Genomic DNA, 19,091 nt, shown 5'->3' with positions numbered 1-19,091 from the left:
GAGCTTATGACTGCAATCAATCCCAGAGCATCACCGATCAAATTAACCTTCCAATACAGTTTGACTACACTTAATTATCTTGATGTACAAGTGTCCATCGGGAAGCAGTCGGGAAGCCAAAGGACGGAATCCCGACCGTCGGATTCCCGACTGTCTAATCCTGGCAATTGGTGAAATGACAGGCGTCGACATCCCACCGCCTGTCATTTTACTTACCCCGGGAGCCCTACACCCGGCTTACCGATCAAAGGTAAGCCGGGCGTGGATAGCTGCGCGGGGGGGGGGGGAGGGTCAGGTTTAGGTTTCCCGGGGGGACTTAGGGTTAGGCCCCCCCCCGAGAGTTTAGGGTTAGGCTAGGGGAAGGGAGGGTTAGGGTTAGGCACCCCCGGAGGGAGGTTATGGTTAGGCACCTCCCCGGGGGACTTCGGTTTAGGCGGCTGGGATTAGGGTTAGGCACTTGGGGGTAAATTAGGGTTAGGCACCCCTAAGGGAGGGTTAAGGTTAGGGGGTAGAATAGGGTAGGAAATACTTACCTTGGGACGATCGGGATTTCCACTGCTGCCGGGATGCCGCATGCGGCCAGCAGTCAATCATACTGAAACCGTGTCCATCATTGGAGGAAACATTGTTACGACCATGTATAGTAAACTTGTTACTTGCGTCCAGCAATCACCCTGTCTCCCCAAATCACAAATGACGAGAGTGGCAAGAATCACAAGTGACCCCAATGGCGTAGAAGAAGCTTTAGACCATATAGTCTCTAAATTTAACAATAGAGGCTACAACATCAAACACCTTAAACAACAAAAGAAGGAGGTCCTTGAATTAACGATAACATCTCTTTTACAACCCACCGATAGAAAGAATAAATCTGTGATAACTTGGAAAAATCACTACACTACCTCAAGTCCGGTCATATAACATGCAAGTAAGGCATTGTGGCCTAGTATAGCAACGGATGAGGAATTAACCTGCTTCAAAGGACAAAGAGCAATGACATGTTTTCTTAAAGGACGCAATATTAGGGACACGATAGTACACACAGATATTACTGGATTTAGTAGACAGAATGAACAAAGTAGCACTTGTTTTCGAAGACCAGCTGGATGCTATAAGTGTTTGAAATGCACAACGTGCCGAAATATGATTACTGGAATGGATTTTAAAGATCCACATAGCGACAAGAAATACAGAATCAATCATGTTCTGACGTGCACTTCAACATTTATTATATACATTATCATATGTCCTTGCGGCCTCTACTAAGTGGGCAAAACCACCTGAACAATGCACGCAAAAGAAAATGGCCCTAGATCCGCCATAAGGTCAGCATTGCTAGGCAAAACTACTGAACAACCAGTCGCCAGATATTATGCTGAAAAAGGACACAGCCTAGCAGTTTTCCAACATAAAATTATTGACCATATCCCCCCATCACTTAGAGGGGGGATAGAGCAGGCCAGCTCTTAAGATTGGAGGCTAAGTGGATTATAAAACTGAATACAATTGCACCAAAAGGCTTGAATGACAAGATCTGCTGGAATGTACTTTGATTGTGTTTTTTGGTACTAAATATTGGAGAACGTAGTGAGGAGCCCCACAAGACTCTCCTACATGTAATAAGGCTCTTTGAAATTACATAGATTTAAGTATTGACTTACAACCAATGTACGCTATCAGCACTATTCCAGTGAATATTGTGATGTTTGACAGCTAATCAACGTTACACTAGCGGTTATGCTTACATCATCTGTATATATATAAGATCAGATCCAATAATGTCATATATATATATATAAATGTATTTTTATCATGCTAATACGTGGTGATGGTTGTGTTACATTGACTGAGCAGCGTCCGGGTCCCATGGTGACAAGGGAGCATCGGGCATACAGCACGTCATCACAGGGAGACACGCCCTGCAGCGTACAGACTCGGGTGACTCCCGAGGCTACACAGCCCACACATGGGTGATTGTATTTAAAGGTAAGAGTTGTTTTATCTTTTTTCTTGTTACCTTGACAAAAGGGTACATATGCCCTGAGTCGTTGGAATAAAGCATGAAGTTTTCCTTAAGACCTTCAGTGCTGCCGTCAGTATTTGTTCTAACCCACGGAGGGCACGAAGGCGGCATCAATGAAAATTGTAGGCGTGCCGGACCATTTGGACCTTATTTTATATATGTGGATGATCCGGCACTCCAAAGATCACTTAACAACAGCTTAGGTGCCCTCTGCTGTCAATGTGTGGTCATAGATGAACAAAATGCAGCGGCATTCAAAGTCTTTAAATCAAGCCAAAACGTGTATTGTAATCTCCAACGTTTCAGAGCCTGTTGGCTCTTTTCTCAAGGAATACAGACAAAGTGACATACATACATTGAGTCTTACCTTAAATACTATGGAATCACTAGAGCTGAGTGAGGCCGGGGGCAGGAGCACATCCAACGGCTCACGCGGAGTGCTGGCCGGAACGTCCACTGCTAATGACGTCACCCGCAAAGCGACAGCCATCACTATGGTAACGCGATGCTGTGCTGATGCACTGTCTCGCTGGCCCCACTGTAGCTGTAAAACATAATACCCTGTACTAACCAATATCTATGTACCTGGACAGCACTGGACAGTACCTTACAATCTTACGTCATCAAACAGTCATTTTTCATCAAGGATACTACCAGTTTCTTACACCAACTTAATACCATTGAAACTGTTCCAGATGGTACATTGCTGTGCAGAGCCGTAACTAGATTTTTTTGGTGCCCTGTGTCAGAAAGAGCATTGGCGCCCCCCTCATTTTTCAAAGGGACATAATGCACCCAAAAAAGGGCCAGGGAAGAGATAGGAGAGGCCAGGAGATGCTGGGGATGAAATAACAAGCAAGAAAGATAATAAACAGAAATTTGCCAGACCCAAACAGCGCCCCCTGACCTGTGGTGCCCTGTGCGATGGCACCGGCCGCACTACCCTAGCTACAGCCCTGTTGCTGTGTACTGTGGATATAAATAGTTTGTATACATCTATACAGCACCAGGAGGGCTTAACGACCATGAAACGCTTTTTGGAAGATCAAGGAATGAAAGAAATGGATCTGAATTTATTTATGACATTATTGGATCTGATCTTAAAAAATAATTATTTAATCTTTAATGGCCATGTCTTTAGGCAAGTGTCAGGGTGTGCAATGGGGAGCAATGTCTCCCCCTCCTACGCAAACGTTTTTATGTTTGCTGAAGAACGACATATGTTTTGGGACGATCCTGCCATTGCTAGTTCCATTTTACTATATATGTACGATACATAGACGACCGGTTCCTACTTTTAATATATATATATATATATATATATATATATATATGTGTGTGTGTGTGTGTGTGTCTATTCATAGGCAGTTTTGGGAAATGATGGGAAAATCATCTGTAAAAAAACAAACACACTTAAATAGAGAACATGTAACCCCCACCCCCATTCTCTGTATCCTGCTTCCCAAAAAAGGAGACAAACAACATAATTAAACAAAATTGCAGAGAAATATTTTTTAGACATATTGAAAACACAACACAAACTCCCATCTCTGCAAACGCATCTGTGATATATACAAAGCCAATTAGTACTATTTACTGAAAAATAAAAATGAAGCCATGTTTATAATAGAACTAATCTTTATCCAGTGAATAAGCACTGAGCGTCAGTGATCTATAGCACCTTCTAATGGACTCTGCGCACACAGGGCCTGCTTCATTATGGATCGGAACTGCGATCACAGTTCCACGCAGACCGATTGCAAAAATATGCTAATTTTTGCAATCGCAGCCTAACATAAGGACGCCCACTTCCCCTTACTCACATCCGTAATACCTTGCAAGTCTGCAAAGCCATCGGTATCACCAAGTACCATCGGGGCCTCACACACAATTGCACAAGGTCAGACCTTACTCAGAAATTGCTAACCTCGTCGAACGCAGTGAGATCTCAAGCTGCGTATACCATCGCAGTGACTAATTTATGCACGCCCCTGTAATGGCGTTCAAACACACTGACATGCCTACGTTTCGCCGACATCCCCCTGTCACCACCCCCAAACGCTCACTTCCTATCAATCACTCTGCAATGGGTCTGCGTGGTCACTGCGATCGCATTACGATCGCAGTGATGCCTTCGTGCACTGCGATGCATGTGCAGTACGCAACAATCATCCATCTGCCTTCGTAATCACAGTTGTGATACGTAATGAATCAAGCCCACTGTCTGCACTCTTCCATCGCACTAGAATCTGGAATGCATTAAAGGTAACATGAACAGTGCACATGTCCAGCACATTCTACACAAGCTACCTTCATATTCCTGCTTGTCCGCCCCATATGCTGTTGTAGCACTGATTCTTCTGGTCGGAGGAAGTATGACACTGACTTGGGAGGAGGCAGATGTGACTGTACTGAGCACGGAGGTATCCTCAGTCTGTGTTGTGGCTGCTGGCATAACTGGAGATACTGAACCAGCCCAAAACTCCTCATCCCTAGATGGTGAATTCAAACCTAGAAGAGTATAAAACATAAGACTGAACTGAACTTCACATCTACTTGTGTACAATAGCAAGTTATGGACTTGTGGTGTCCACCGCCTGTACCAATATAATTCTGTGGACATTAAGTTAGTGAATTTGTTTAATACAGTAAAGGAAAATTCCAACTTTATACTGACAGTATTAAAAGTAACCTCTTACCCTATTTATCACAAAATAAGTATAAAAGAAACATATACATCCAATAAAATCAGCAAATGTAAATTAGCTTGTGGCAGGCAACTTTCATAATGAAATCAACCACTACAAGTGGGGTCTCACTATCCAACAAAGGCCCGCATTCAATTTGGAGCAAAAAGTCGAGATCAGCAAAAAAGTTTTGCCAATGACGTCATTTCGCCAGGCGGAAAAGTATCGCCGTATTCAATTTAAAAGAGGCGGAAAGTCAATGCAATGTAATAGGTGAAAAAGTTTCGCCTATGAATAGCAGGCGGAAAAAATTGCAGAACTGGGGTTTTGGGGTGCAACGTTGCGGGAAACCCCATGCAGCCTTCAGACAGTCTCCCAAAGGTAAACTGTGTCAAAAAATGTTTTAAAAAACACTTAAGAACACCCCAAAAAAATCACTTTCATTTTGAGGGCGAAAAAAAAAATTTGGGGGGACAAAGTTAAAAACTAGCGAACTAGACTCTAGGGGGGTCCCCAAGTATGCCCCATGTGTTTTTTCCATTGCAGGTGCTTGTGGCAGGTGGATTTTTCACGATTTTTTAAACTTAACTTTAGCAACTTTAAAATATGCTGGCCCCCATTTTCAAGTACCCCAAATTTTCTGCAAAAAATACTCCTGAATAGTATTCTTCGCCACTTGTACAAAAACGCTATTTAGCAGCTATTGAGCCCGTTTAAAAACACCAAATACCTTCAGCAAGCCAACTCGGGGGTAACCATAGCTAACACCAATGTCAGAGGGGTGTCAGGCTGATTTCCCCAAATCTGACAGGACTTTCCGCTTGTTTCATTTTCGCCGGGTCCCGTTTTCGCGTACTTTCAAATTGAATACGGGGATACGCGGGCACGAACGTGATACTTTTCCGCATGCAAAACAGGCGAAGTAGGCGGAAAGTCCGGGAGTCGAAAAAGCATCGCGGGTGTGAATCAAATTGAATACGGCTCAAAGTCTTATATATATAGAGCAATATTGTTGTGTAGCAGTTCAAAATAGAAACTGCTGTATCACTGATAGGTAGTAACAATTGTAGCAGGTTATTATAGCTGTTAAATGCTCACAGCCAGAAGTCAATATTTCCAATGCTCCACGATACTCCAATAGTGGAATTCAAAATATCAGGAGTATGTATATAAATAATGAATAAAGGACAGTTCAAAATCCCAGCTCTCCACAGTACTCACAGTCCATATGCTTCAGACTGTGAATCCTCCGGCAATGTGAATATTCCTCCCGGCGCTATGTCGCGGTTTCTCTCTCCACGGACCTCACTGACCTCAGCTCTGTGAGTCTCACACTCCCGCAGTGCTAAACGGTGTCACGTGGGGTGCCGGTAACGGCAGATGGTTTCACAGGAGAGCTCTGCTGCAAGTCTCATAAAGTTGGTAAAGTCCTGCCACAAGTCTCGTGATCTCCGTATCCTCGGTTGACTTTGTTGGATAGTGAGACCCCACTCATAGTACTTGATTACATTTGCTGATTTTATTGGATGTATATGTTTCATTTATATTGTGATTATATTAATGTATTTATAACCCCACTCCTGCGAGTTTTTAATTGTTGATCATTTATTATTCAGAATACTTTTTGATTTAAATAAATATTGATATGCCATCCCTTGCTGTGAATGATGAGCGCCACCTACTACTGTTGTCTTTTTCTTTTCATCACCTTACCTGAATTGTGGAGGTCCTTCACCTGTGACTTCCTCTTCTGTGGTGTTAAGGTCCATGATTATATCAATCCCCCAAAATGGAGGGCCCAATATGAGTGCAGAGGGTAAATTTACTAAAGTGAGAGTTTTTAGAAGTGAGTTTTAGAAAAGATGTTGCCCACAGCAACCAATCAGATTCTAGCTATTATCTTCTAGATGGTGCTAATTAAATGTTAAGTAGAATCTGATTGGTTGCTATGGGTTACATCTCTTCTAAAACTCACTTCTAAAAATTCTCACTTTAGTAAATTTACCCCTAGGTCTCTAGCGCCATCGTAAGAGGCACAGAGCAGGACGTGGGGTCCTCATAGGACTTGGCAAGTAGCTAACTCATCTACTGAGCGTTGTGTAAGCCTGATGTGATGATGGATAACCACAGATGAGAATGGCGTGAGAATATCGGGCTCCTGTAATTCACAGAAAGGGAATGGGGGGATTACTTTCCAAACTTGGCAATATAACGGTGGAATTATCCTTTAAACTGGTAAATAAGGAAATAAGATACTTTTACTACTTACTGACTAGTATATTTTCTATAGACAAATTTGACAGATGTAGCCCACTCTCAGAGGATACACAACATTGGTTAAGGGAGTCCTTACCTGTCCTCATAACGTTTGAGTGAAGCTAAGTGACATATGTCTGATAATGACTAAATAAATAATAATGACATAAAAGTAATTTCTGCTTTCATCCCATGAGGGTAGATCTATCTAAGGTTAATTTTATTCAGAAATTAATACTGACCAAAGTTACCATATATAAATCATTAATTAATCAACCAAAACACTAATATATTAAGGAAATGAAGTTATCCATTAAAAATTGATTAATTTTAAATGTGGCTGTTTTTGTCAATTTATATATGCTGTGAAAATTCAGCAATGCATTTTATTGAAAGCAGAAAGTCTGAAATGGATTACTCACAGAAATGAATGGGGAAAGCTCAGCCAATTATAAGAAAGATTTACATCTTGGCTACTTGTGAATGGCTGAGAAGATGCTGACCTCCAGCCCCATTGAAAAACCAATCAAAGTAATGGAATACTAATGTAGAAATTATCCTGTGTGGCTTGGCTGACTGAAGGCCCGATTCAGAGGCTATACAATCGGGAAGCCGGCTGTCATATCCCAGCAAGGGTGAAATGCCGGGCGTCTAGATGTAGACGCCTGACATTTCCCCGACGCCGGGAGACCGGCGCCCGGCTTCCCGATCGAAGGGAGGCCAGGCGCCGCGAGCGGACAGCCGCAGGGGGGGAGGGTTAGGTTTAGGGCACCCGGGGGGGACTTAGGGTTAGGCACCCCCCGGGGGACTTAGGTTCAGGCAGCGGGGAATGGGGGGGGTTAGGGTTAGGCACTTAGAGGGGGGATTAGGGTTAGGCACTTGGGGGGGAGGTTAGGGTTAGGCACCCCTAAGGAGGGTTAGGGGGTTAGGTTAGGTTAGGTTAGTCAATACTTAGAATCCAGCCCTGAGTAAGCTGGTGTTTGCAGTTCCACAACTCTCATAAGTTGCTGGGACTTGTAGTTCCACAGGGGTATATTGAATTTACTTGTTGAACTGAGCAATTCTCATTCATTTCAACCTGCGATGTGTTTCAATGAGGTTCTTTATGCCCACTCATCTCAGCAGTTTTAGGCTATCTGGATGGTCTGAAACCAGCGAGATAATTTGCTGTATAGACATTTCCATGGAACTGTGCAAACGAATTGCCGTTTAATGGATTCCCTCTGCTGTACGCATCAATGATTTCTGATAGGGAGAAATATGACAAAATATGTTTTGAGGTTTGGAAAAGCTGAGATTTAAATGGCAATTTGCCTTTAGTAGATTAGGTGAATTACAAATCGCCATGTACATCACCAAGAAAAATAGGACCTTTGATAGATCTTTTTCTTAGAATGTGTAAGGAAAATGTATGTATATAAGACATTATATACCCCTTACCACACTGGCATTTCCGACCCTGAGTTTCGTCATGATCAATGAAGGATCTACACCTAGGGCCTGATGCTGATCCGAACACAAAGTGGCTATGGCTGTGGGCAGCTGTGGAAGCCTGATTCACAACCTTTCTGCTAATGCTAATGCAAGATTCCGTAGGGCTAATACAGGGGGTTGTACGTCTGCAAGCAATCAAGCCGTGCCACCTCTTACGCCAGCTGCTGCAACCGTCATCAGCCCCATTCTAGGTGCAAGAACAGAAACAGACTTCCTTTCCCATTACATACTGCTCAGTATTGCACAGATCTTTACATGCACACCCATCACACTCCCATAAGCCCGGGCGGTATCGTGGGCTTGTATTGTCGCCACCCTATTGCTGCCTAAAAAATGCCCAATTTCACGGAAAGACAGATCCGGCCAAGGTTCATCAGAGACTCAGAAGAGGACGGACATATACGCAAAACTGCATAATTTTGCATCTGCTCATGTGCTGTATCCAAGAACACGTCGTTTGCGCCCTTGCACAGAGATCCGTCCAACTTAGAATCAGGCCCCTAATCACTGTCTCCTATATTGTAATATGTACTAATTATAATTAAAAAATATATGGTTCATTAGTTATGTACAAACATGCAGGGTTGGACCCTTAGATGGGTGCAAATAGAGATTATTATTATACTGCTTATGTGCAGAAGCAATTTTACTTACTTTTTACTAATGATACCGGTTGTGGATGGAAAAACAGCGGACAGAGCGGCTTTCTGCTTGAAGCCGTACAGAATTTGGCATTAGCCATACGGACACTCGCATTAGCATAAGGTGGTGAATCTGGCTTCCACGGCTTACCGCAAAATACAATTAGGACCTTATACCATATGATAATGTGTGTGTGATTTGTGGACATGATCAGGGCCGCCAAGGGGGAGGGGGGGCGGTGGGTACTAATTGCCCGGGCTTGTTAGAGGGGCCAGCCAGGGGCCCAGATCTGCCACCCCCACGCCCACCCTCCCTCTTACCTGTAAGCAGCAGCAGCCACTATCCCCAGCCCTGCACACACTGCTGGGTTGCAACTGGGCCAGGGAGGCTGCTGTCCTGCGCAACATCAGCAGTCTCCTCTGCCTGTGCATGGAGCAGCGATTACACTGAACTCCCCCCTCCTGGATTTGCCCCTTGCTGAGAGGCTGACGGCGCCCCCCTTTTCAGCATGCTGCAAATACTTTTTATTCCAAAGGGGGGCAGGAACACGCTCCCCAAAAAGTACCAGGGTCTTGGCCAGCTCTCTACGGTCCTGAACATGGTAACAGTTTTTTTCTTGTGATTACATATTATTTGTTGTGTACCTTCAGTTGCAGGTGTTTCAGCAGAGAAGGCCTTAACAGTGGTTGATAGATCAGTATTAGTTTCCTCTCTGGAGCTCTCTATGCGCGGAGTAATACTATCCATTGCTAGCTCTTCTGCTGTATGAGTCACTTTCGGCTCCCTGGTGATATCTTCTTGACTTGTCACATCCATGATGGTGGCTGTCGCCGTGACATTGCTGTTTTCACGTATGTCTGAAGTTGACTGCTTTGTACCTGCTGATAAAATAAAAATCTAAAACTGCAGCAAAGAAAACAACAGTCTCTGTCCTTCACTGGCATTTTCTTATGATACAAGCAATTCCAGCCTTAATAAACACAGCTGAAAATACAGCAGGAAACCGACAATTTACATGTCAAATACTAAATGAAGCAATATAATCTGGGGAAAACATATTCAATTGCTTCAACAGAATATAGGTGACCATACACAAAAAAACAGTCATTTGGTTTTATCAAAGAAATTTAATCTACTTGTCTGAACAACTAATTTCTTCTGTTTTACGGAGTTTGGGAGCATACAGACGATTCTCGATTGCTCCCATACATTACCAGATTTTCATTCCCACCACCAACTAGGTATCAGATAAAGGATTCTTGGTTGAATCACAATCCCACATAAGGTCCCCATGTAAAGCAGACAGTCTGTCTCTACAATTCTACTTTAAGTAAACTCCATCCCTCACACAGAGTAGAATGCAGGTTGGTTTTTTGGCTTAATCGTGTGTATCACACTCAGGGCCGCCATCAGGGGGGGACTGCCGGTACTAGAGTCCCGGGCCCGGACACTGGCAGAACGGGAGGGGGCCCGGGCCTGCTCCTGCTGCATAGTCCCCCGCACTTCCCCCTTGAGTGAAAGGTTGAGTGGGGCACTGCTACTGCCTACCGGCATGCAGTGATTAAGTCTGAAGAAACCCCTCCCTCCCTTCACGATTCCCCTCTTCGGTCGGCTTGTAACGGGGGCGGAGCCAATGGATCAAGCCCCGCCCCCCAAACACCCGCTTATCGCGTCGTTCCTTAGGGGCGGGGCCTAATAATGCAAGGTGCCTGCCACCCATTAGCAACCAGCTGCTGTGCACAAGTGTAAGTAATAAGTATGTTTGTGTTTTAGTGTGTATACAGTATATGTTTATGTATGTCTCTGTGTTAGTGTGTATATATGTGTATGTACTGTATATGTCTGTGTTAGTGTGTATGTACTGTATATGTCTGTGTTAGTGTGTATATATGTGTATGTACTGTATATGTCTCTGTGTTAGTGTGTATATATGTGTATGTACTGTATATGTCTCTGTGTTAGTGTGTATATATGTGTATGTACTGTACATGTCTGTGTTAGTGTGTATATATGTGTATGTACTGTATATGTCTCTGTGTTAGTGTGTATATATGTGTATGTACTGTATATGTCTGTGTTAGTGTGTATATATGTGTATGTACTGTATATGTATGTTAGTGTGTATATATGTGTATGTACTGTATATGTCTCTGTGTTAGTGTGTATATATGGGTATGTACTGTATATGTCAGTGTATATATATGGGTATGTACTGTATATGTCTGTGTTAGTGTTTACATATGGGTATGTACTGTATATGTCTGTGTTAGTGTGTATATATGCCTATATGGGTATGTTCTGTATATGTCTGTGTTAGTGTGTATACAGTATATGTTTATGTATGTCTCTGTGTTAGTGTGTATATATGTGTATGTACTGTATATGCCTGTGTTAGTGTGTATGTACTGTATATGTCTGTGTTATTGTGTATATATGTGTATGTACTGTATATGTCTCTGTGTTAGTGTGTATATATGTGTATGTACTGTATATGTCTGTGTTAGTGTGTATATATGTGTATGTACTGTATATGTCTCTGTGTTAGTGTGTATATATGTGTATGTACTGTATATGTCAGTGTTAGTGTATATATATGGGTATGTACTGTATATGTCTGTGTTAGTGTTTATATATGGGTATGTACTGTATATGTCTGTGTTAGTGTGTATATATGGGTATGTTCTGTATATGTCTGTGTTAGTGTGTATACAGTATATGTATGTCTATGTGTTAGTGTGTATATATGTGTACGTACTGTATATGTCTGTGTTAGTGTGTATATATGTGTATGTACTGTATAGGTCTGTGTGAGTGTGTATGTATGTATGTATGTATGTGTTAGTGTGTATATATGCGTATGTACTGTATATGTCTGTGTTAGTGTGTATATATGTGTATGTACTGTATATGTCTGTATGTGTTAGTGTGTATATATGTGTATGTACTGTATATGTCTGTATGTGTTAGTGTGTATATATGTGTATGTACTGTATAGGTCTGTGTTTGTGTGTATATATGCGTATGCATATATCTGTATGTGTTAGAGTGTATGTATGTTTAAGTGTGGATGTATGTACGTATGTTAGCGTGGATATATGTGTTATATATAACATGTACATGTGTGTTATGCTGTATATATTATATGTGTATGTGTGTGTTTAACAAAACACACACACACACATATATATAATATATGTATATTTATTAATAGAAACCCCCTCATCTCCCTCAGAAAATCCTGCGTTTGCCCCTGCACTTGTTTAATACATTTTTTTTCCTTTGGCGTTGGGGTGCATGACTTCACGCCACTGGAAGGGAGAGGACAGATGAGCCGCGGCGTGTGAGGAGCAGCGTCAGCCAGCCCAGGAGGAGAAGAAGCTAGAAGGAAGAAGCACAAGGCGATAAGGTAAGTCGTAATTAATTAGACTTAGCAGTAGCGGGAGGGGGGCCCAGGGGCCCTGCCTATTTTGTCAGTCCTGGGCCCCACAATATCTGATGGCAGCCCTGATCACACTGCACAATCTTCGTAGCCTAGCGTATGTCACTCCGGGCAATGCAGTCTTACAAGACTCAGTTACATATCCACTTGTATCTGATAGTGGCTAGCTAGGTGGTAATAGGGCATTCTCACATTGGTATAGTTCAGTGATAGAGTGGCAACAGAGCTGTGGACTATGCAGAGTTATGTGCACGTGTAAATAAAATACACTTTCGGGTGCATCTTTTGCACAAAGGCTTGGGCTGGTGTAAGTGTGCACTATGGAACCAAGCGTACCTATAGGGGTGCTCCAGCCTCAGAGATGCACAGAACTCGTCATACGAGCAAACAATATACATTTAGCTCCGTGCATGCAATGTGGGAGAAATTATGGCCGACTTGAGTTTATTTCTGTATCAGGCCCACCGCTATTCTGAATGCTCATATAACATTGTCTCCATTTGTTTCAAGACATATTGTTAATATTTTTGTTATGTATCAAATCCCCCCACAGACACACAAACACACACACACACACACAGTTCACGGCTTCTATTTTATTGTCCCCAATTCTATCATTTATTTGTTTTCATTCTCTCTTGTTGTTGCTATATTTATTAAAAATTACAATTTATTTTAAAAACAAAAAGTATCTGTGTGCAATGGCCCTCATTCAGAGCCGCTCGCTAGCGGCCGTACGCTCGTTCCGAGCGATGTTCGCACATCTGCGCATGCGTACGGTTTTTAGTACGCATGCGCGAACCAGTCAGCGCGGCCGAAAATCGTTTGTACGCTATATAGCGAGTGCCTGCTATTTTGAGTGACAGAATGAGGCGTATGTGGGTGGTAACAGGGGAAGGTGCTTGTAAACGGGGGAGTGGAATTCGAACGCAGGCGTGCTTAAAGGTCAAAACGGGCGTTTTAAGGGAGTTCATAATTAATACAGCAGCGTCATTGACCACGTCACTTGTTTTTTTTTAACTCAGAACTGCTCGCAAAATAGCGGTTGAAAAAACCAACCACAAGAATAGCGAGCAGTTCATACGCTGTTCGATGTACTCGATTAATCTAATAAATAGCGGACATGACGTATAGTGCGAGCGGCCAGGGGGCGTTTTTAACAAATAAACGAGCGTATGTTTTGCTCGCTCGTTCAGACTTAGAGGTGTGAACAGACTGCAATTTGCGAACGGATCATTTGAATAGCCACCCCTTGTTTTTGAACGAACGACCGCAAATAGCGAACGGCTCTGAATGAGGGCCAATATTCTGAAGGGCAATAATACATATTTGTAATTATACTAACATAGCTGTGCGTACCAGCAGTCAGATACCACTGGCCTGCCTCCAACACTAAAGGTGCATACACACACTACATTTTTTTGAACGATTATCGATAACGATATCGTTTATCGTTCAAGCGTTGCAAAAATCGTTCACTTTCTGAGTTAAAACGATGAACGATTATCGTTCATGTGCATTCACGTTTGTAGTTTGTAGTTCAGTCAGACTGACCAACTCAACGATATTCAGTAAGGGAATATGTAAAAATCGTTTGTAGTTAAAAAAAATCGATCATTACATTTGGTAAATTAACGATTTTAGTAAACAATTTTCGTGCATTTTTCCCTTTAAAAATAAACGAAAATCGTTTAAATCATTGCATGCAGCTTTAGCAGGCCACTGATTGCTAGCCTTCTTAATTAGAATCCTTAACAGAACGCAGTCTCTCTCAGGTGTAACCACTAACCGCCAGCACTAATGACTCATGCACGGAATCACCCATCAGCCAGCCAGCATAGGAACCTGCTCAGTGCCTGAATATCAATTGTGTACTACACAGGTAGTCCTACTCTAGAACTATACTTTCCAATATAGTTTTCTTCCAGTGTTGTTTAAACTCCAGTGTTAGGTTTCCTCGACAGCAGCATATCCGCATTTTAATCTGCGGTGTTTGCAGGCAGAATCCTCAGACCAGCTACGTACTCTGGGCCTGATTCAGACCTGCTCGTGAGCGCTGAGCGCTTGCAAGCGGGTCGATGTTGGCCCAGTGCGCATGCGCACGAGGGAGCCGGCTCCGTCGTGCGCATGCGCAAGACCCGGATAGCGACTGCCAAGCTGTCGCTCCGGGTCTCGCTACAAAGGGGGCGTGCTGTCGATGGTGAGTGACAGCACGCCCCCTTTGGTGGGCGTGCCGGGGGCGTGGCTGCCCAGACGGAGGCGTTCCCATGGGAACGCCTACCATCTGGGGCCGGCCCCACTGACATCACAAGTGATGTCAGTGGGAGTGCTCTCGGCTCTGATAGAGCCGAAAGCACTCCAGGGCTTGCGGCAACAAGACCCTACCACAAGGGTATCGTCGCAAGCCCGATGGTCGCGATGGTCTTGACCATCGCGACCATCTTTTTGGCCGCTCGCTATAGCTGTGGGTGGTCACCCACAGCTATACGAGCGGCCAGGAGGCCGCTAAAAGAGAAGGACGGCCCTGATTCAGAGCGAGCGCTCTGTCAGAGCGTCCGGCTCTGAATCAGGCCTCTGTTGCTTTCATGGTGGGAACTACACTGGGCCACGGCCTGGGCCCTCACTGAGTAAAGTCCATATTCTCTTGTGGAGATTCCTGGTCAAGTGCAGTGAGGGTCTTAGACTCCGCACCAGGGTATTTGGTTGTGCCAACACATGTACCTTGTTGCACGCTATGTGCTGTACAAACAGAGCCAACACATCCATGTACCTTGTTGTGCGCTAGACACTGCTCAACCAGTACCAACACCTCTGTGTACATTGTGGCACGCTACTAAAATCCCACACTTTGTGTAGTCAGCTGTACCTTCGGCACTTGTGCCTACTGTTTTAAACACCTCCGGGTATTCCGCAGCTACCACCTCTCGAAGTATTGCAGCTATACATCTTTCTGATTTTCTCCTACTAGAAGCAAAATCCCCAGGCTTCACAATAGCACAATAGATAAACAAAAGGTTGGAATTCAAATTGGCAATATGCACATAAACAGACAAAACTTACAATATATATTTTCTGCCTTAAGTCATTTTTTTCATTTTCATTTCAAAATCAGTACAGATGTCTAGACTAAGGATCCCATGTGTCACCATTTTCCCAGAACAATATGTATTAGTTTGTGAAGCTGTAAATCTTTATATAAGTTATGTTCCTATAATTGAGACTAAGGAAATAGCAGAAAACATTTTGTTGTTTTAGGAACACAAAATGATTTACAATCTGAGCCAACTTTATGCTAAGAGGGCTCGCTGCCTATTTCCCAGACATGGACCATATACATGGCCTGACACTGCCCTCACTTCCTACGGTTCTCTGATGAACTGAAGTATTCTGAGCTCAGCTGTTCACACACAAGAAAAATCAAAATGGATGGGTCCTGAGGATTGGCACTCAGGTCCAGCACCCAGATTAGATGGCATCCAGTCAGAAGGTTGACAGTAACCATGTCGGCATTCATAATGTCGACACCACAATGTCAACATTAGAGTGTCAACATGGCTCAAACTATCCACAGGCACCATGTCAACATCCTCAGAATGCCGACATCTGAACTGTCACCATGTGAAATGTCAACAGTCTGAGGATGCCAACGGTTAGGGTTAGGCATCACCGGGAGGGTTAGCTTTAGGCTGCAGGGGGAGGTTATGGTTAGGCTGCAGAGAAGGGAAGGAGGTTAGGCATCACTGGGAGGGTTAGCTTTAGGCTGCGGGGGGAGGTTATGGTTAGGATGCAGGGAAGAGAAGGAGGTTAGGGTTAGACATCACCGGGAGGGTTAGGCTGCGGGGGGAGGTTATGGTTAGGCTGCGGGGAAGAGAAAGAGTTTAGGGTTAGTTGTCACTGGGAGAGTTAGGCTGCGGGGGAAGGTTCTGGTTAGGCTGTGGGGAAGGGAAGGAGGTTAGGGTTAGGTGTCACCGGGAGGGTTAGGCTGCGGGGAAGAGAAAGAGGTTAGGGTTAGGCGTCACTGGGAGGGTTAGGGTTAGGCTCTGGGGGGAGGTTATGGTTAGGCTGCGAGGAAGGGAAGGAAGTTAGGGTTAGGCGTCACCTATGTAGACCTATCATCCATGTAGACATGATGAATGTTGACATCACCACTATCAACATGCTGAGCTTGCCAACATGCTGCATGTCGACAGTCTCATGTTAAAATTAATCAATCAAAGCCAACCTGATCAGATGGGGACCAATTTGTGCAGTCGGATGATGGATGCGCACACTGGGAATACAATCTGTTCAGGGTGCACACATGTAACAATGTGGAGTCATTTTGGTCTTAACTAAGCTGAATTGCAGCAATACTGCTACAGCAATTCACTAATTTGTGACGCAATGTTGGGAGAAGCAGTATCCAGGGAGCACATTTTCTATGTAAGTCTGCTGAGACAGGGATCCCAATGCAGCTGCCCCTTCTGCCTAACTGTAGTTGGATATCTACTTCAATGGAGAAAGTACTTACTGTACCGCATGGTATATGCTGGTAATAGCACTAACATGTAATGTACCATAATAAGGGGGACAAACTGACTAGCCGGTTTTCCAGATGTAATGTTAAAAAAAAAACGAACAAGATGAGAACAGAAAACCACTAAAATCTTCCATCTTCTTTCTCTATGCTCTTTACTGTGGAACATCAGGTTTAGCCGGCACAGAGAAACAGGACCGTGAGATAATGTTCTCAGGCAGCCATGACTTTTACTATCTCTCTGCTGTTAATTGAATCAGCAAGCATTGCTTCGCCTTACAGAAAATATCACCCATCTCAGCAAAATAGAGCTTTGCCATGACAGCAACTATCTGCCTGGGGGTAAGCACTAAAATGTACAGAAAGGTCTCTGCTTCATCCAATGGATCTATCATCTGAAACACATGAAAGATTGTGACTTATATCTCCGCAGCTTACTCACACAGCAGTTGCAGTAATATAAGTCACTGTGGAATGTGACAAGAACGTACACTTACAGACATGATAGATTTTATTTTACCTGTATTTATTGCATCAAGTTCTTGACTTTGGGTCATCTCCGTAACTATATCCACCACTTGTGTAGCCATGTGTATGGAGTTTAACCCTGTTTGTGGTAACACAGATTGGGCTATTATTGTTTTACTAAAATCACCTGAAGCTTTTTCTTCTGGCATAGTAACAAGCATATAATCAGTAGCACGGAGAACTATGTTGTCATCAGATGGTATAGCCATTCCTGGAGACGTAGTGAACTGTCCTGTGTCACTGTTCTCTGATTTCAGGAACTGGACAGTAGCTGGCATTGTGATGCCTACTTTCTTAGAACGGTCAGCTGTCACTTTTGTATCATCCCAGTCCTCGCTAATTTGTGAGGCTGTGAAGTCTATACTGCCATTGTTATTGCTGACAAACGTTGCAGTTTTCAAACCAGTGGGAATTTGAGTTGTAGGCTGGGTTTCAACACTGTCAGCAGTCAGTGGTTGGTCATCAAGGTGAGACGATATGGTGGACTGGTCATTGTTTGTTTTGACAATGCTGGTTCTGGGGTTGGTTGTTAGCATCTCCATGGTGTTGAGCAAAGATGCATTTTCCAGGTTGCTTTGTTTCAGGTCTGTGTTATTCTTATCGGCTGGTTGGTATCCTTCCTCAGGATGTCCCTTGGTGGGCTCGCTAAGAGATGTCACACTGGTGATGTAAACAACGGTAGAACCAGCTGTGGTTAGGATTCTATTCTCACTTGACATCTTAGTTTGCCCAGTGGGAGTTGCTTTGCTGACAAGACCAGGATTATTGGTCTCTGGGCTCATATCAGTCACTGTGCTGTTACTTACTAGACTGGAGCTGTTTTGTGATATTTCTGGGACTGCAAGTACAATATTTGATGATGTCACATACGAAGACATGCTGTGCATTTCCTTTTCTGTAGTAGGTTGCATTGGCATAAGAACATCACTGGTATATGTTTGGGAGTTATCTGTACCATCATATCCTCGACTGTCTACTGTGATATCCTGTTTATCCAAATTCTGTAGAGGAAGACATGTAGCCCTAGGCCACACCATGAGGATGCAACATAGCACCCCACATATATGGAAGACCAGTGATTTCTTCATGTCAGTTGATTAGACTGGTCATAAACCCAGATAACAGAGTCCTAAAAAAGGAAGAAAGAATTATTTTACTACAATTTTCAGCAGGTTCATTGATACATGCTTCATAATAGTCTTTGATTGGATGAGTATGCTACGGATTCTCTGATTTTGTCATGATAATGTAACAGTATTGTTAAATAACAAATTTTAAGTCTTACAATTGCAAATACTGGGCGTGATTCAGAGATGTGCGCTATGGCGATATTTTCACAATTGAGCGATTATCGGTAAACTATGCATGCGTCTAAGTCACACTGCGCATGCGTCAAGGTACATTGTCATAGTCGCTCACAGCAACTTTTTACTCACAGTTTTATTGACAGTCAGGCACATAGACAGACAGATCACAGGTGCACAACTCCAAATTACTGATTATATA

The 19,091-nt window shown here is 43.4% G+C and overlaps 1 protein-coding gene across 5 annotated transcripts in view; it reads right to left on the bottom strand.

The window, feature by feature from the left end:
• Positions 1-19,091, bottom strand: part of ARMH4 (armadillo like helical domain containing 4) — a 348,598-nt gene that overhangs the window by 232,015 nt on the left and 97,492 nt on the right. For 4 of the 5 annotated variants that reach the window (XM_088456484.1, XM_088456483.1, XM_088456487.1 and 1 more), the window contains 3 exons: positions 17,578-18,714; positions 9,747-9,983; positions 4,334-4,534 (listed from right to left, as the gene is read on the bottom strand). In XM_088456484.1, coding sequence (XP_088312610.1) covers positions 4,334-4,534; positions 9,747-9,983; positions 17,578-18,673 — 1,534 coding nt within the window. In that variant the 5' untranslated portion in view covers positions 18,674-18,714. The remainder of the gene's footprint in view (positions 1-4,333; positions 4,535-9,746; positions 9,984-17,577; positions 18,715-19,091) is intronic. The other variant, XM_088456486.1, reaches the window with a different exon arrangement.

This window comes from Taudactylus pleione, unplaced genomic scaffold (genome assembly GCF_031769625.1).
Source record: "Taudactylus pleione unplaced genomic scaffold, aTauple2 ptg000707l, whole genome shotgun sequence".
Classification (NCBI taxonomy): Eukaryota; Metazoa; Chordata; class Amphibia; order Anura; family Myobatrachidae; genus Taudactylus; species Taudactylus pleione.
This window is presented reverse-complemented; position numbering and strand designations above follow the sequence as displayed.